The 20,773-nt window shown below is 39.1% G+C and overlaps 1 protein-coding gene across 11 annotated transcripts in view; it reads right to left on the reverse strand.

The window, feature by feature from the left end:
* Window positions 1-20,773, reverse strand: part of sorbs2b (sorbin and SH3 domain containing 2b) — a 78,120-nt gene that overhangs the window by 39,692 nt on the left and 17,655 nt on the right. For all 11 annotated transcript variants that reach the window (XM_045724085.1, XM_045724083.1, XM_045724084.1 and 8 more), the window contains 2 exons: window positions 15,391-15,446; window positions 2,586-2,710 (listed from right to left, as the gene is read on the reverse strand). In XM_045724085.1, the coding sequence (XP_045580041.1) occupies window positions 2,586-2,710; window positions 15,391-15,400 (135 nt within the window). In that variant the 5' untranslated portion in view covers window positions 15,401-15,446. The remainder of the gene's footprint in view (window positions 1-2,585; window positions 2,711-15,390; window positions 15,447-20,773) is intronic.

Below are 20,773 nucleotides of genomic sequence, written 5' to 3' on the forward strand. Positions count from 1 at the left end.
TACTATTCCTTATACAGTGCACTACTATTCCCTATACAGTGCACTACTATTCCCTATACAGTGCACTACTATTCCCTATACAGTGCACTACTATTACTTATACAGTGCACTACTATTCCCTATATAGTGCATTACTATTCCCTATACAATGAATTACTATTCCCTATACAGTGCACTACTATTCCCTATACAGTGCACTACTATTCCCTATACAGTGCACTACTATTCCCTATACAGTGCACTACAATTGCCTATACAGTGCACTACTATTCCCAATACAGTGCACTACTATTCCCAATACAGTGCACTACTATTCCTTATACAGTGCACTACTATTCCCTATACAGTGCACTACTATTCCATATACAGTGCACTGCTATTCCCTATGCACTGCACTGCTATTCCCTATGCACTGCACTACTATTCCCTATACAGTGCACTACTATTCCCTATACAGTGCATTACTATTCCCTATACAATGAATTACTATTCCCTATACAGTGCACTACTATTCCCTATACAGTGCACTACTATTACTTATACAGTGCACTACTATTCCCTATATAGTGCATTACTATTCCCTATACAATGAATTACTATTCCCTATACAGTGCACTACTATTCCCTATACAGTGCACTACTATTCCCTATACAGTGCACTACTATTCCCAATACAGTGCACTACTATTCCTTATACAGTGCACTACTATTCCCTATACAGTGCACTACTATTCCCTATAGAGTGCACTACTATTCCCTATACAGTGCACTACTATTCCCTATACAGTGCACTACTATTCCCTATACAGTGCATTACTAGAGTAGTGCACTACTATTCCCTATTCAGTGCACTACTATTCCCTATACAGTGCACTACTATTCCCAATACAGTGCACTACTATTCCTTATACAGTGCACTACTATTCCCTATACAGTGCACTACTATTCCCTATACAGTGCACTACTATTCCCTATACAGTGCACTACTATTCCCAATACAGTGCACTACTATTCCCAATACAGTGCACTACTATTCCTTATACAGTGCACTACTATTCCCTATACAGTGCACTACTATTCCCTATACAGTGCACTACTATTCCCTATACAGTGCACTACTATTACTTATACAGTGCACTACTATTCCCTATATAGTGCATTACTATTCCCTATACAATGAATTACTATTCCCTATACAGTGCACTACTATTCCCTATACAGTGCACTACTATTCCCTATACAGTGCACTACTATTCCCTATATAGTGCATTACTATTCCCTATACAGTGCACTACTATTCCCTATACAGTGCACTACTATTACTTATACAGTGCACTACTATTCCCTATCTAGTGCATTACTATTCCCTATACAATGAATTACTATTCCCTATACAGTGCACTACTATTCCCTATACAGTGCACTACTATTCCCTATACAGTGCACTACTATTCCCTATACAGTGCACTACTATTCCCAATACAGTGCACTACTATTCCCAATACAGTGCACTACTATTCCTTATACAGTGCACTACTATTCCCTATACAGTGCACTACTATTCCCTATACAGTGCACTACTATTCCCTATACAGTGCACTACTATTACTTATACAGTGCACTACTATTCCCTATATAGTGCATTACTATTCCCTATACAATGAATTACTATTCCCTATACAGTGCACTACTATTCCCTATACAGTGCACTACTATTCCCCTATACAGTGCACTACTATTCCCTATACAGTGCACTACAATTCCCTATACAGTGCACTACTATTCCCAATACAGTGCACTACTATTCCCAATACAGTGCACTACTATTCCTTATACAGTGCACTACTATTCCCCTATACAGTGCACTACTATTCCATATACAGTGCACTGCTATTCCCTATGCACTGCACTGCTATTCCCTATGCACTGCACTACTATTCCCTATACAGTGCACTACTATTCCCTATACAGTGCATTACTATTCCCTATACAATGAATTACTATTCCCTATACAGTGCACTACTATTCCCTATACAGTGCACTACTATTACTTATACAGTGCACTACTATTCCCTATATAGTGCATTACTATTCCCTATACAATGAATTACTATTCCCTATACAGTGCACTACTATTCCCTATACAGTGCACTACTATTCCCTATACAGTGCACTACTATTCCCAATACAGTGCACTACTATTCCTTATACAGTGCACTACTATTCCCTATACAGTGCACTACTATTCCCTATACAGTGCACTACTATTCCCTATACAGTGCACTACTATTCCCTATACAGTGCACTACTATTCCCTATACAGTGCATTACTAGAGTAGTGCACTACTATTCCCTATTCAGTGCACTACTATTCCCTATACAGTGCATTACTAGAGTAGTGCACTACAGGTAGGGTGCTATTTCAAACGCAGTCCAGAGACCAGGGGCGTTTCCATTTCCATTTCCTGTTGAAGGAAAAGGCCAGGCAGGGACAGGAGACAGGAGACATGAAACAGGAGACAGCCGTGCTGGGAGGGAAACAACTGTGGTGTAAACAAACACTGAACGCCAGCCACAAGACTCACTGGTGTAGGAGACCTCTTGTCCTGTAGATTGGGCCTGACGCTCCTGAAGCCTTTGGCGGCCAGGGAGGAAGTGGTGACGTCGCCGTTCCTCAGGCTCTCCGTGGCGCTGTATGACTGCCACGTATCTAACAGCCAATCACAGAACAAAGAGCATGTGAGTTTCCGTTTCCTACCGCCCTGTGCCTTTTCCTGCTTTTTGTAGCCATGGCAACTGGACCAATATTAGTTATTTGATCCCGCCTTTGCTCTATCCTGAGGATTTCACAAATCAAGTCAAGTCATGACAAATCATTAAATAATGGAGTCCTTACATGAATCTGACAGGTGAGATTCATTACCTAGATGGAGGAAATAAAAAAGATGGTATTTCATGTGTGTGATGGAACTGATTAAATAATTTGAGTAACATATCTTCCTCAAGGCAGGAACGAATTAAAACGTGTCAAGAAAAACATCAAATATGATGACTGATATAACTTCACCTTGCCTCATGTATAACAAGCTAGAGAATGAACACATCCACTTAAAGCCCCATGAATCAGAGAGTAGAGGGTGATGAAGAAGCTGATATGGAGGGTGATGAAGAAGGGACACATAAAACGACAGAGATCAAAGCAGCAGCACTCATAACAGAAAGCAAGTCCTAACAGCACCGTGAATAGAAACTGTCTGTTTAGCCAGATCCTAAACTCTTAACCTAACACTGTGGTACCTTGCAGTCCATGGAATGATAAAACAATGGCTCTATGATTGGGTAAGGTCACAGGTCAAAAAGAGGTCATGCTCAAGAGGAAACTAGGCTGAGAATAAGTACACAATCATTTCCATGTAATCAACATGACTGCTGCTTGAGCCAGTAAGAGAGAGAGAGAGAGAGAGAGAGAGAGAGACAGAGACAGAGACAGAGAGAGAGAGAGAGAGAGAGAGAGAGAGAGAGAGAGAGAGAGAGAGAGAGGGGGGGATGAAAGACATGTGAGATGAAGGATGGAAAGGCTGTGAAGTTTGACGAGAGGGAGACATCCCAGGTGGGAGGAATATTGAATCTGGAATGCGGGCATTTTCAAATGGTATTATTATATTAGAAGAAACTAGAAGTGTATATTAGAAGAAACTAGAGGTGTATATCAGAAGAAACTAGAGGTGTATATTAGAAGAAACTAGAGGTGTATATTAGAAGAAACTAGAGGTGTATATTAGAAGAAACTAGAGGTGTATATTACAAGAAACTAGAGGTGCATATTAGAAGAAACTAGAGGTGCATATTAGAAGAAACTAGAGGTGTATATTAGAAGAAACTAGAGGTGTATATTAGAAGAAACTAGAGGTGTATATTAGAAGAAACTAGAGGTGTATATTAGAAGAAACTAGAGGTGTATATTAGAAGAAACTAGAGGTGTATATTAGAAGAAACTAGAGGTGTATATTAGAAGAAACTAGAGGTGTATATTAGAAGAAACTAGAGGTGTATATTAGAAGAAACTAGAGGTGTATATTACAAGAAACTAGAGGTGCATATTAGAAGAAACTAGAGGTGTATATTACAAGAAACTAGAGGTGCATATTAGAAGAAACTAGAGGTGTATATTACAAGAAACTAGAGGTGTATATTAGAAGAAACTAGAGGTGCATTTTACAAGAAACTAGAGGTGCATATTAGAAGAAACTAGAGGTGTATATTAGAAGAAACTAGAGGTGTATATTACAAGAAACTAGAGGTGCATATTACAAGAAACTAGAGGTGCATATTAGAAGAAACTAAAGGTGTATATTAGAAGAAACTAGAGGTGTATATTAGAAGAAACTAGAGATGTATATTAGAAGAAACTAGAGGTGCATATTAGAAGAAACTAGAGGTGTATATTACAAGAAACTAGAGGTGTATATTAGAAGAAACTAGAGGTGTATATTAGAAGAAACTAGAGGTGTATATTACAAGAAACTAGAGGTGTTTATTAGAAGAAACTAGAGGTGTATATTAGAAGAAACTAGAGGTGTATATTAGAAGAAACTAGAGGTGTATATTAGAAGAAACTAGAGGTGTATATTACAAGAAACTAGAGGTGCATATTAGAAGAAACTAGAGGTGTATATTAGAAGAAACTAGAGGTGTATATTAGAAGAAACTAGAGGTGTTTTTTACAAGAAACTAGAGGTGTTTATTAGAAGAAACTAGAGGTGTATATTAGAAGAAACTAGAGGTGCATATTAGAAGAAACTAGAGGTGTATATTACAAGAAACTAGAGGTGTATATTACAAGAAACTAGAGGTGCATATTAGAAGAAACTAGAGGTGTATATTACAAGAAACTAGAGGTGTATATTAGAAGAAACTAGAGGTGCATATTAGAAGAAACTAGAGGTGTATATTAGAAGAAACTAGAGGTGTATATTACAAGAAACTAGAGGTGCATATTAGAAGAAACTAGAGGTGTATATTACAAGAAACTAGAGGTGTTTATTAGAAGAAACTAGAGGTGTATATTACAAGAAACTAGAGGTGCATATTAGAAGAAACTAGAGGTGTATATTAGAAGAAACTAGAGGTGTATATTAGAAGAAACTAGAGGTGTATATTAGAAGAAACTAGAGGTGTATATTAGAAGAAACTAGAGGTGTATATTAGAAGAAACTAGAGGTGTATATTAGAAGAAACTAGAGGTGTATATTAGAAGAAACTAGAGGTGCATATTAGAAGAAACTAGAGGTGTATATTAGAAGAAACTAGAGATGTATATTAGAAGAAACTAGAGGTGTATATTAGAAGAAACTAGAGGTGCATATTAGAAGAAACTAGAGGTGTATATTACAAGAAACTAGAGGTGTATATTAGAAGAAACTAGAGGTGCATATTAGAAGAAACTAGAGATGTATATTAGAAGAAACTAGAGGTGTATATTAGAAGAAACTAGAGGTGCATATTAGAAGAAACTAGAGGTGTATATTACAAGAAACTAGAGGTGCATATTAGAAGAAACTAGAGGTGTATATTAGAAGAAACTAGAGGTGTATATTAGAAGAAACTAGAGGTGCATATTAGAAGAAACTAGAGGTGTATATTAGAAGAAACTAGAGGTGTATATTACAAGAAACTAGAGGTGCATATTAGAAGAAACTAGAGGTGTATATTACAAGAAACTAGAGGTGTATATTACAAGAAACTAGAGGTGCATATTAGAAGAAACTAGAGGTGTATATTAGAAGAAACTAGAGGTGTATATTAGAAGAAACTAGAGGTGCATATTAGAAGAAACTAGAGGTGCATTTTACAAGAAACTAGAGGTGCATATTAGAAGAAACTAGAGGTGTATATTAGAAGAAACTAGAGGTGTATATTACAAGAAACTAGAGGTGCATATTACAAGAAGCTAGAGGTGCATATTAGAAGAAACTAGAGGTGTATATTAGAAGAAACTAGAGGTGTATATTAGAAGAAACTAGAGATGTATATTAGAAGAAACTAGAGGTGCATATTAGAAGAAACTAGAGGTGTATATTACAAGAAACTAGAGGTGTATATTAGAAGAAACTAGAGGTGTATATTAGAAGAAACTAGAGGTGTATATTACAAGAAACTAGAGGTGTTTATTAGAAGAAACTAGAGGTGTATATTAGAAGAAACTAGAGGTGTATATTACAAGAAACTAGAGGTGCATATTAGAAGAAACTAGAGGTGTATATTACAAGAAACTAGAGGTGTATATTAGAAGAAACTAGAGGTGTATATTAGAAGAAACTAGAGGTGTATATTAGAAGAAACTAGAGGTGTATATTAGAAGAAACTAGAGGTGTTTTTTACAAGAAACTAGAGGTGTTTATTAGAAGAAACTAGAGGTGTATATTAGAAGAAACTAGAGGTGCATATTAGAAGAAACTAGAGGTGCATATTAGAAGAAACTAGAGGTGTATATTACAAGAAACTAGAGGTGTATATTACAAGAAACTAGAGGTGCATATTAGAAGAAACTAGAGGTGTATATTACAAGAAACTAGAGGTGTATATTAGAAGAAACTAGAGGTGCATATTAGAAGAAACTAGAGGTGTATATTAGAAGAAACTAGAGGTGTATATTACAAGAAACTAGAGGTGCATATTAGAAGAAACTAGAGGTGTATATTACAAGAAACTAGAGGTGTTTATTAGAAGAAACTAGAGGTGTATATTACAAGAAACTAGAGGTGCATATTAGAAGAAACTAGAGGTGTATATTAGAAGAAACTAGAGGTGTATATTAGAAGAAACTAGAGGTGTATATTAGAAGAAACTAGAGGTGTATATTAGAAGAAACTAGAGGTGTATATTAGAAGAAACTAGAGGTGTATATTAGAAGAAACTAGAGGTGTATATTAGAAGAAACTAGAGGTGTATATTAGAAGAAACTAGAGGTGTATATTAGAAGAAACTAGAGGTGCATATTAGAAGAAACTAGAGGTGTATATTAGAAGAAACTAGAGATGTATATTAGAAGAAACTAGAGGTGTATATTAGAAGAAACTAGAGGTGCATATTAGAAGAAACTAGAGGTGTATATTACAAGAAACTAGAGGTGTATATTAGAAGAAACTAGAGGTGCATATTAGAAGAAACTAGAGATGTATATTAGAAGAAACTAGAGGTGTATATTAGAAGAAACTAGAGGTGCATATTAGAAGAAACTAGAGGTGTATATTACAAGAAACTAGAGGTGCATATTAGAAGAAACTAGAGGTGTATATTAGAAGAAACTAGAGGTGCATATTAGAAGAAACTAGAGGTGTATATTAGAAGAAACTAGAGGTGTATATTAGAAGAAACTAGAGGTGTATATTACAAGAAACTAGAGGTGCATATTAGAAGAAACTAGAGATGTATATTAGAAGAAACTAGAGGTGTATATTAGAAGAAACTAGAGGTGCATATTAGAAGAAACTAGAGGTGTATATTACAAGAAACTAGAGGTGCATATTAGAAGAAACTAGAGGTGTATATTAGAAGAAACTAGAGGTGTATATTAGAAGAAACTAGAGGTGCATATTAGAAGAAACTAGAGGTGTATATTAGAAGAAACTAGAGGTGTATATTACAAGAAACTAGAGGTGCATATTAGAAGAAACTAGAGGTGTATATTACAAGAAACTAGAGGTGTATATTACAAGAAACTAGAGGTGCATATTAGAAGAAACTAGAGGTGTATATTAGAAGAAACTAGAGGTGTATATTAGAAGAAACTAGAGGTGCATATTAGAAGAAACTAGAGGTGCATTTTACAAGAAACTAGAGGTGCATATTAGAAGAAACTAGAGGTGTATATTAGAAGAAACTAGAGGTGTATATTACAAGAAACTAGAGGTGCATATTACAAGAAGCTAGAGGTGCATATTAGAAGAAACTAGAGGTGTATATTAGAAGAAACTAGAGGTGTATATTAGAAGAAACTAGAGATGTATATTAGAAGAAACTAGAGGTGCATATTAGAAGAAACTAGAGGTGTATATTACAAGAAACTAGAGGTGTATATTAGAAGAAACTAGAGGTGTATATTAGAAGAAACTAGAGGTGTATATTACAAGAAACTAGAGGTGTTTATTAGAAGAAACTAGAGGTGTATATTAGAAGAAACTAGAGGTGTATATTACAAGAAACTAGAGGTGCATATTAGAAGAAACTAGAGGTGTATATTACAAGAAACTAGAGGTGTATATTAGAAGAAACTAGAGGTGTATATTAGAAGAAACTAGAGGTGTATATTAGAAGAAACTAGAGGTGTATATTAGAAGAAACTAGAGGTGTTTTTTACAAGAAACTAGAGGTGTTTATTAGAAGAAACTAGAGGTGTATATTAGAAGAAACTAGAGGTGCATATTAGAAGAAACTAGAGGTGCATATTAGAAGAAACTAGAGGTGTATATTACAAGAAACTAGAGGTGTATATTACAAGAAACTAGAGGTGCATATTAGAAGAAACTAGAGGTGTATATTACAAGAAACTAGAGGTGTATATTAGAAGAAACTAGAGGTGCATATTAGAAGAAACTAGAGGTGTATATTAGAAGAAACTAGAGGTGTATATTACAAGAAACTAGAGGTGCATATTAGAAGAAACTAGAGGTGTATATTACAAGAAACTAGAGGTGTTTATTAGAAGAAACTAGAGGTGTATATTACAAGAAACTAGAGGTGCATATTAGAAGAAACTAGAGGTGTATATTAGAAGAAACTAGAGGTGTATATTAGAAGAAACTAGAGGTGTATATTAGAAGAAACTAGAGGTGTATATTAGAAGAAACTAGAGGTGTATATTAGAAGAAACTAGAGGTGTATATTAGAAGAAACTAGAGGTGTATATTAGAAGAAACTAGAGGTGTATATTAGAAGAAACTAGAGGTGTATATTAGAAGAAACTAGAGGTGCATATTAGAAGAAACTAGAGGTGTATATTAGAAGAAACTAGAGATGTATATTAGAAGAAACTAGAGGTGTATATTAGAAGAAACTAGAGGTGCATATTAGAAGAAACTAGAGGTGTATATTACAAGAAACTAGAGGTGTATATTAGAAGAAACTAGAGGTGCATATTAGAAGAAACTAGAGATGTATATTAGAAGAAACTAGAGGTGTATATTAGAAGAAACTAGAGGTGCATATTAGAAGAAACTAGAGGTGTATATTACAAGAAACTAGAGGTGCATATTAGAAGAAACTAGAGGTGTATATTAGAAGAAACTAGAGGTGCATATTAGAAGAAACTAGAGGTGTATATTAGAAGAAACTAGAGGTGTATATTAGAAGAAACTAGAGGTGTATATTACAAGAAACTAGAGGTGCATATTAGAAGAAACTAGAGGTGTATATTACAAGAAACTAGAGGTGTTTATTAGAAGAAACTAGAGGTGTATATTACAAGAAACTAGAGGTGCATATTAGAAGAAACTAGAGGTGTATATTAGAAGAAACTAGAGGTGTATATTAGAAGAAACTAGAGGTGTATATTAGAAGAAACTAGAGGTGTATATTAGAAGAAACTAGAGGTGTATATTAGAAGAAACTAGAGGTGTATATTAGAAGAAACTAGAGGTGTATATTAGAAGAAACTAGAGGTGTATATTAGAAGAAACTAGAGGTGTATATTAGAAGAAACTAGAGGTGCATATTAGAAGAAACTAGAGGTGTATATTAGAAGAAACTAGAGGTGTATATTAGAAGAAACTAGAGGTGCATATTAGAAGAAACTAGAGGTGTATATTAGAAGAAACTAGAGATGTATATTAGAAGAAACTAGAGGTGTATATTAGAAGAAACTAGAGGTGCATATTAGAAGAAACTAGAGGTGTATATTACAAGAAACTAGAGGTGTATATTAGAAGAAACTAGAGGTGCATATTAGAAGAAACTAGAGATGTATATTAGAAGAAACTAGAGGTGTATATTAGAAGAAACTAGAGGTGCATATTAGAAGAAACTAGAGGTGTATATTACAAGAAACTAGAGGTGCATATTAGAAGAAACTAGAGGTGTATATTAGAAGAAACTAGAGGTGTATATTAGAAGAAACTAGAGGTGCATATTAGAAGAAACTAGAGGTGTATATTAGAAGAAACTAGAGGTGTATATTACAAGAAACTAGAGGTGCATATTAGAAGAAACTAGAGGTGTATATTACAAGAAACTAGAGGTGTATATTACAAGAAACTAGAGGTGCATATTAGAAGAAACTAGAGGTGTATATTAGAAGAAACTAGAGGTGTATATTAGAAGAAACTAGAGGTGCATATTAGAAGAAACTAGAGGTGCATTTTACAAGAAACTAGAGGTGCATATTAGAAGAAACTAGAGGTGTATATTAGAAGAAACTAGAGGTGTATATTACAAGAAACTAGAGGTGCATATTACAAGAAGCTAGAGGTGCATATTAGAAGAAACTAGAGGTGTATATTAGAAGAAACTAGAGGTGTATATTAGAAGAAACTAGAGATGTATATTAGAAGAAACTAGAGGTGCATATTAGAAGAAACTAGAGGTGTATATTACAAGAAACTAGAGGTGTATATTAGAAGAAACTAGAGGTGTATATTAGAAGAAACTAGAGGTGTATATTACAAGAAACTAGAGGTGTTTATTAGAAGAAACTAGAGGTGTATATTAGAAGAAACTAGAGGTGTATATTACAAGAAACTAGAGGTGCATATTAGAAGAAACTAGAGGTGTATATTACAAGAAACTAGAGGTGTATATTAGAAGAAACTAGAGGTGTATATTAGAAGAAACTAGAGGTGTATATTAGAAGAAACTAGAGGATTTTTTTACAAGAAACTAGAGGTGTTTATTAGAAGAAACTAGAGGTGTATATTAGAAGAAACTAGAGGTGCATATTAGAAGAAACTAGAGGTGCATATTAGAAGAAACTAGAGGTGTATATTACAAGAAACTAGAGGTGTATATTACAAGAAACTAGAGGTGCATATTAGAAGAAACTAGAGGTGTATATTACAAGAAACTAGAGGTGTATATTAGAAGAAACTAGAGGTGCATATTAGAAGAAACTAGAGGTGTATATTAGAAGAAACTAGAGGTGTATATTACAAGAAACTAGAGGTGCATATTAGAAGAAACTAGAGGTGTATATTACAAGAAACTAGAGGTGTTTATTAGAAGAAACTAGAGGTGTATATTACAAGAAACTAGAGGTGCATATTAGAAGAAACTAGAGGTGTATATTAGAAGAAACTAGAGGTGTATATTAGAAGAAACTAGAGGTGTATATTAGAAGAAACTAGAGGTGTATATTAGAAGAAACTAGAGGTGTATATTAGAAGAAACTAGAGGTGTATATTAGAAGAAACTAGAGGTGTATATTAGAAGAAACTAGAGGTGTATATTAGAAGAAACTAGAGGTGTATATTAGAAGAAACTAGAGGTGCATATTAGAAGAAACTAGAGGTGTATATTAGAAGAAACTAGAGATGTATATTAGAAGAAACTAGAGGTGTATATTAGAAGAAACTAGAGGTGCATATTAGAAGAAACTAGAGGTGTATATTACAAGAAACTAGAGGTGTATATTAGAAGAAACTAGAGGTGCATATTAGAAGAAACTAGAGATGTATATTAGAAGAAACTAGAGGTGTATATTAGAAGAAACTAGAGGTGCATATTAGAAGAAACTAGAGGTGTATATTACAAGAAACTAGAGGTGCATATTAGAAGAAACTAGAGGTGTATATTAGAAGAAACTAGAGGTGCATATTAGAAGAAACTAGAGGTGTATATTAGAAGAAACTAGAGGTGTATATTAGAAGAAACTAGAGGTGTATATTACAAGAAACTAGAGGTGCATATTAGAAGAAACTAGAGGTGTATATTACAAGAAACTAGAGGTGTATATTAGAAGAAACTAGAGGTGTATATTACAAGAAACTAGAGGTGCATATTAGAAGAAACTAGAGGTGTATATTAGAAGAAACTAGAGGTGTATATTAGAAGAAACTAGAGGTGTATATTAGAAGAAACTAGAGGTGTATATTAGAAGAAACTAGAGGTGTATATTAGAAGAAACTAGAGGTGTATATTAGAAGAAACTAGAGGTGTATATTAGAAGAAACTAGAGGTGTATATTAGAAGAAACTAGAGGTGTATATTAGAAGAAACTAGAGGTGCATATTAGAAGAAACTAGAGGTGTATATTAGAAGAAACTAGAGATGTATATTAGAAGAAACTAGAGGTGTATATTAGAAGAAACTAGAGGTGCATATTAGAAGAAACTAGAGGTGTATATTACAAGAAACTAGAGGTGTATATTAGAAGAAACTAGAGGTGCATATTAGAAGAAACTAGAGATGTATATTAGAAGAAACTAGAGGTGTATATTAGAAGAAACTAGAGGTGCATATTAGAAGAAACTAGAGGTGTATATTACAAGAAACTAGAGGTGCATATTAGAAGAAACTAGAGGTGTATATTACAAGAAACTAGAGGTGCATATTAGAAGAAACTAGAGGTGTATATTACAAGAAACTAGAGGTGTATATTACAAGAAACTAGAGGTGCATATTAGAAGAAACTAGAGATGTATATTACAAGAAACTAGAGGTGTATATTAGAAGAAACTAGAGGTGTATATCAGAAGAAACTAGAGGTGCATATTAGAAGAAACTAGAGGTGTATATTAGAAGAAACTAGAGGTGCATATTAGAGTTGAGTGGGGTGAATAGAGTACCTGCTGCCCCATATAGGTTTGGTGAGCTCTTGACTCTTTTCATGAGAGTTAGAGTGAGAGACAGGGAAGTGCTATGGGAGAGTGAGAAACAGGGAAGTGCTATGGGAGAGTGAGAAACAGGGAAGTGCTATGGGAGAGTGAGAAACAGGGAAGTGCTATGGGAGAGTGAGAAACAGGGAAGTGCTATGGGAGAGTGAGAGACAGGGAAGTGCTATTGGAGCGTGAGAAACAGGGAAGTGCTATGGGAGTGTCCTCCATTATCTGAGAAGCATAGTGGTACACGTACAGTACAAGTCAAAAGTTTGGACACACCTACTCATTCAAGGGTTTTTCTTTATTTTATTTTTGTATTTTCTACAGCGTAGAATAATAGTGAAGACATCAAAACTATGAAATAACACATATTGAATCATGTAGTAACTATAAAAGTGTTAAATCAAAATATATTTTATAATTGAGATTCTTCAAAGTAGCTTCTTCAAAGACACATGCCCTCCCCCCAACAAAGACACATGCCCTCCCCCCAACAAAGACACATACCCTCCCCCCAACAAAGACACATGCCCTCCCCCAACAAAGACACATGCCCTCCCCCCAACAAAGACACATGCCCTCCCCCAACAAAGACACATGCCCTCCCCCAACAAAGACACATGCCCTCCCCCAACAAAGACACATGCCCTCCCCCAACAAAGACACATACCCTCCCCCCAACAAAGACACATGCCCTCCCCCAACAAAGACACATGCCCTCCCCCCAACAAAGACACATGCCCTCCCCCAACAAAGACACATGCCCTCCCCCCAACAAAGACACATACCCTCCCCCAACAAAAACACATGCCCTCCCCCCAACAAAGACACATGCCCTCCCCCAACAAAGACACATGCCCTCCCCCAACAAAGACACATGCCCTCCCCCAACAAAGACACATGCCCTCCCCCAACAAAGACACATGCCCTCCCCCCAACAAAGACACATGCCCTCCCCCCAACAAAGACACATGCCCTCCCCCAACAAAGACACATACCCTCCCCCCAACAAAGACACATGCCCTCCCCCAACAAAGACACATGCCCTCCCCAACAAAGACACATGCCCTCCCCCAACAAAGACACATGCCCTCCCCAACAAAGACACATGCCCTCCCCCCAACAAAGACACATGCCCTCCCCCCAACAAAGACACATGCCCTCCCCCCAACAAAGACACATGCCCTCCCCCCAACAAAGACACATACCCTCCCCCCAACAAAGACACATGCCCTCCCCCCAACAAAGACACATACCCTCCCCCCAACAAAGACACATGCCCTCCCCCAACAAAGACACATGCCCTCCCCCCAACAAAGACACATGCCCTCCCCCAACAAAGACACATGCCCTCCCCCCAACAAAGACACATGCCCTCCCCCAACAAAGACACATGCCCTCCCCCAACAAAGACACATGCCCTCCCCCAACAAAGACACATGCCCTCCCCCAACAAAGACACATGCCCTCCCCCCAACAAAGACACATGCCCTCCCCCAACAGACACAAGCCCCCCACCCAACAAAGACAGACACAAGCCCCCCTCGTCCCCCACCAACAAAGCACATTAATTAAAATACATCCTCATGGCAAAATTATGTTAATGTGAAAAAAGATTAAAGCATATAAAGAAGATTAACCCAAATCATGCCTGATCCCAATAACATTAAATAAAGCATTCTGTCACATAATGCAAGTCATTGTGCATGCAAGGCAGGATCATCTGATGAAAAATGTAATTCGAATTTTGGTACTGAATATACGGACATAAAATATGTACAGCACATTGAAATAGGATCCATTTCTATAGTAGATTTGATGGGCTGATAATAGGAAACATATCCTGCATCATTTAGAGCAGCTCTCGCAGAAAACACATCAGAAAGCATAGCATTGTGGTGCATAGTTTAGGCCTATCTCTCACAGCGGGAGTGACTGCATGCACAATGCATAGATCTGAGTATTGTTCCATAAGAAGCTATGAAGGCCTAATACAGCATCATTTTAATGGGAAAGCTTTGAAAAGTGATCTGCCCGCTTTTATTCCAGTGCTTTAACAAGAGGAATGAGAGGAAATCCCCAAAAATCTAATCACATGCAACTGAGAAAATAGCTTTTATCCCAAATGCCAACATGGACAATGCCTTGCAATAAGAAGAGGCAGAATTATGATTTCCTCATGACTCATACTAAAAGCATCCTGACTAGGGCCTGCCGCTTACAGGAAGAGCTGTCTGGCTTGGACATAGACATGGGTAAACAATCAGTTACTTTAAATGGGGGGTTGTATTCATTGCATATCTGGGGTGTGGAATGCCCAGTTCTTTTGTAAGCCACTGAGCTTCCTTTAATATCTGGGAGAAAAGTCAAGCCCACAAATGAGACTAACAAACAGGCCCGGTTTACCAGAGAGCCATGAGATGAATGCCCAGTCACTTGCAGCTCTGTTGGACAAAGGCCCAGAGAGAGGACCGGTTTGTGTGGCTGTTTTGAATAAAGAAAAGGCTGAACGATTGAATGAAATTCAAAGAGACCTGAAGAAGAAGAAGAGCAATACAACTGTCCACTGGCAGATACACACCTGTATTCATGTTGAAGGTCTCTGGTCGCAGCAGCGCTTCAAACAATCACACTATCCTGTAAAAGAGAAAGACAACGCTTTTGTTTCACCTTTAACAGATTAAAGGCACACATCTGAGGCTGACTGTCCAACACATCCTATTCTATACAGTTCTGGTATTTACAAAACAAATAGTCTCGGTATACACTATACATTTGACATTGCCTGTGTCAGCACTGCAGTAGTATTAGAAACACAGCACAATGTAGGCTGTCCCCAAAGTAGTGTATTTGTCACTGGAGCAGCCAGCTTGGCAGGAAGATCTACCTGAACATCAGTATTGTCACGGGCTGGCTCGAAAAACAACAGGAGAGGTAGAGTCAGGCGCAGGAGACAGAGAGTTCTTGACCACACTTCTTTATTCAAAAGCAACTGGATGTGGTCGCCAAAATTATAGGGGCGCAGCCCTTAAATTATACTGCGGTGGTGTACACAATGAAAATAAACCACAGGCAGAGGGAAAAACCCAGTACACATTCCTCTAGCACAAAAAACCCGGACAAGCAACACAATCACGTACAAACACATACATCCTACGCTAAACTAAATAACCCCCCCTTACTAATGACTAACCCAAAACAGGTGCGTGCCTACCTAGACCTAACCAACAGAAAGTGAAACAAAAAGGGATCGATGGTAGCTAGTAGGCCGGTGACGACGACCGCCGAGCTCCGCCCGGCCGAGGGGCGCCACCATCCGTCACTGTCGTGACAATTATGAATCCCAAATGGCACCCTATTCCCCATTTAGTGCACTACTTTTGACCAGGGTGCCATTTAGGATTCCGAGGCAGGTAGACTGTGAAAGGCGATAAATGAACCGAATTCTACCATAGAAACACGCAGTCAGGCAGCGCTGTATCCAAATCCACCTCCAGCCAGGCCTCAGAAACCTGGTCTATTGGTCTGCCTGCTTTTATCCATCACTACTCTCCGTGCGTCAATGCTTAATAAGGCATGTGATAATGCAAGGCTGTAATGTACCGCTGCACAAGGATTCATGTGAAGGAAGAGATCTCTGCTGCTCTACAACCTTGAGGAAGGATAGGCCTACATACAGAATATTTACCAAATACCTGACGGTACAAACTCTGCTACCTGCTTCCTCCTATGGCGTACGGCTCTTCTAGTCTCCTGGTGACACCGCTTACCTAGGTCCTTTAAATGCTGTATTAGTTCCTTTGTACAACAACGTGATCTCATGACTCACACTATTTGATTGTCCTGCAAAATGTTGGCACAGACCTCATGCAGACAGTACATGTATCATAGCAGACAGTACATGCATCATAGCAGACAGTACATGCATCATGGCAGACAGTACATGTATCATAGCAGACAGTACATGCATCATGGCAGACAGTACATGTATCATGGCAGACAGTACATGCATCATAGCAGACAGTACATGCATCATAGCAGACAGTACATGTATCATGGCAGACAGTACATGCATCATAGCAGACAGTACATGCATCATGGCAGACAGTACGTGCATCACGGCAGACAGTACGTGCATCACGGCAGACAGTACATGTATCATGGCAGACAGTACATGCATCATAGCAGACAGTACATGTATCATGGCAGACAGTACATGCATCATAGCAGACAGTACATGCATCATAGCAGACAGTACATGCATCATGGCAGACAGTACGTGCATCACGGCAGACAGTACATGTATCATGGCAGACAGTACATGCATCATAGCAGACAGTACATGTATCATGGCAGACAGTACATGCATCATAGCAGACAGTACATGCATCATGGCAGAAAATACATGCATCATGGCAGACAGTACATGTATCATAGCAGACAGTACATGCATCATAGCAGACAGTACATGCATCATGGCAGACAGTACATGTATCATGGCAGACAGTACATGCATCATAGCAGACAGTACATGCATCATGGCAGACAGTACATGCATCATAGCAGACAGTACATGCATCATGGCAGACAGTACATGCATCATGGCAGACAGTACATGTATCATGGCAGACAGTACATGCATCATGGCAGACAGTACATGCATCATAGCAGACAGTACATGCATCATGGCAGACAGTACATGCATCATAGCAGACAGTACATGCATCATGGCAGACAGTACATGCATCATGGCAGACAGTCTACCTTCTGTTGGCCACATGCCTGACATACACATGTTTCTGCTGACACACACTGGAGGGGACAGCTGTTGACAGAAACAGAAGCACCTGCTCCATCTTTGTTTTAAAACTGTGAATGATATATCCCTCTCAATGGTGATTACCTGTGTGAACTATTGACTGATTCTTCCTCATGATTAGTGCAAAGCGATTTTTGTGATCATTTTGTTTGTAAATGCAGACAGTTATAGACGGTGCATGATGGAATGATGAGGAATGATGCATCACATGTAGTTCTCCTATCAAGTTTCATGGGGATGCAGCGGCAGATGACTGGAGCACCAGTGGAAGCTTATTGATCAATTCAGAACACTTCTATTGACAAGCAGCTAAATATACCAACAGTACCAATCAATGCTAGAAATGCCTTACAACAACACAAACATGCAACGTGATCAGCTGAACATCTAAAGTCATGTTCCCAGTCGTAGATCTAAACCACAGGAGGGGGGGAGTTACTTAATATGGCGTCCTAATAAAAAAGGGGGCTCCTAAAGTCAGACCCCAAATAAATCTTCACACATCTCCTCTCTCAAAGCCAGTCACCAGAGGGTTCTGTTTCTCAAAGACACAAATGTAGCAGGGATTAAACAGGGGTTGTAAAGGCCTGCCAGCGATAAATGAAGCACAGATGATGATATTATATTTCAAGGGAGCAGACTCATGGCGACACAGGTGCTGGAGGGAGAGGCAAAAGGGGAGGGAGGGTCCCACATACCAACACCAACCAGCCAGCCTGATCAGGGCTGGACCCACACACTAACACCAACCAGCCAGCCTGATCAGGGCTGGACCCACATACCAACACCAACTAGGCAGCCTGATCAGGGCTGGACCCACACACCAACCAGCCAGCCTGATCAGGGCTGGACCCACATACCAACACCAACTAGGCAGCCTGAGAAACCCTGGAGGCTGGAGCAGCCAGCTAACCAGCCAGCCAGCCAGCCAGCCAGCAAGTCAGACAGCCAGCACCCTACGGGCACGGAATATCACAGGACACCCTGTGGATGGTATGGTATAGCCTAGAGGTGAGGCAGTAGATGGTACGGTATAGCCTGGAGGTGAGGCAGTAGATGGTACGGTATAGCCTGGAGGTGAGGCAGTAGATGGTACGGTATAGCCTAGAGGTGAGGCAGTAGATGGTACGGTATAGCCTGGAGGTGAGGCAGTAGATGGTACGGTATAGCCTGGAGGTGAGGCAGTAGATGGTACGGTATAGCCTGGAGGTGAGGCAGTAGATGGTATGATATAGCCTGGAGGTGAGGCAGTAGATGGTACGGTATAGCCTGGAGGTGAGGCAGTAGATGGTACGGTATAGCGTGGAGGTGAGGCAGTAGATGGTACGGTATAGCCTGGAGGTGAGGCAGTAGATGGTACGGTATAGCCTGGAGGTGAGGCAGTAGATGGTATGATATAGCCTGGAGGTGAGGCAGTAGATGGTACGGTATAGCCTGGAGGTGAGGCAGTAGATGGTACGGTATAGCCTGGAGGTGAGGCAGTAGATGGTACGGTATAGCGTGGAGGTGAGGCAGTAGATGGTACGGTATAGCCTGGAGGTGAGGCAGTAGATGGTACGGTATAGCCTGGAGGTGAGGCAGTAGATGGTACGGTATAGCTTGGAGGTGAGGCAGTAGATGGTACGGTATAGCCTGGAGGTGAGGCAGTAGATGGTACGGTATAGCCTGGAGGTGAGGCAGTAGATGGTACGTTATAGCCTGGAGGTGAGGCAGTAGATGGTACGGTATAGCCTGGAGGTGAGGCAGTAGATGGTACGGTATAGCCTGGAGGTGAGGCAGTAGATGGTACGGTATAGCCTGGAGGTGAGGCAGTAGATGATACGGTATAGCCTGGAGGTGAGGCAGTAGATGGTACGGTATAGCCTGGAGGTGAGGCAGTAGATGGTACGGTATAGCCTGGAGGTGAGGCAGTAGATGGTACGGTATAGCCTGGAGGTGAGGCAGTAGATGGTACGGTATAGCCTGGAGGTGAGGCAGTAGATGGTATGGTATAGCCTGGAGGTGAGGCAGTAGATGGTACGGTATAGCCTGGAGGTGAGGCTGTAGATGGCAGTGGGAATGTCTCTGATCTTGTCTGTAAGAGTTATAGCAAGTTTCCTCATACTATCCATTTAATTATCCTACTCCAGGAGGCAACCTTAGGAAGCAGAGCCAGGACCCAGATGGCTGAGTAGAGGCAAATGTCATTACTTACGTTAATGAGGACTGACTGGGGACACAGCTCGTAAACACACAGGAACATCCTGACCTGGCTGACTCAGTGCAGAGTATCATGGGTGATACACACTGTAGATTAGATTAATCAGATACTTTTGTACAGACAGAGAGTTCCCTTTGATATTCAATTAGTACAGCGCCTCTAAGAATCGAATCATGAGTTCTTACATCTCCCAGACAGAGAAGCACCGTACTGTATCACAATACAGCATAATCAAATATTTAAATGCAAGCCCTTCCACCTCTTACTTCTCAACTAGTACAACTTGCATAGAAAATATCTGTAAGGTTCATCCTATTAATGTGGACTGGATTCCCACCCAACATTTTTTCAAATGAGTTAAGTCAAAGAAGGTGATGAATGATGATCATTTTAGCCCCTAGCCTATAACATAATGTGTGTTTTACATTTGTGGCGGTGGTGGTGGCGGCCATCTTGGTGACTCGACTGTTCCTTGTTTGATGCCCATTTATAGTCCTCTTTTGGGTAACTCAGGGTGGGCTTGGCCAGCCACAGAGACAGGAATCGTCTCACACTTGATGTTAAGTCACACTCTTGCCTGGCAAACCCATGAAACCTATGCCTGGCACCTCAATGACAAGGAGCTATGGAGACGAGACAGGGTCTCAATGTTCCAACCACAGAACTAGTATGATTAGAATGACTAGAATTACAATGACTAGATTGGTTCTATTTCTATGGTTCCAACATGGTATTCAGTCAACATACTACTATCTCCACAGGCATGACAATGAGGAGTTCCAGGAGGGGATTTTTCTGTGCTTTCCAGCAAAATGCTTAAAATGTATATAATATGTCTGTAGGAAGTTGGTTACCAGCCACAAACAACTAACATTTCCTCAATGCAGAGTGGCTATTCAGGACAATAAACCATGTATTTACCCATTGGCCCTAATAGAGATGAGA

This window comes from Salmo salar, chromosome ssa09 (genome assembly GCF_905237065.1).
Source record: "Salmo salar chromosome ssa09, Ssal_v3.1, whole genome shotgun sequence".
NCBI classification, from domain to species: Eukaryota; Metazoa; Chordata; class Actinopteri; order Salmoniformes; family Salmonidae; genus Salmo; species Salmo salar.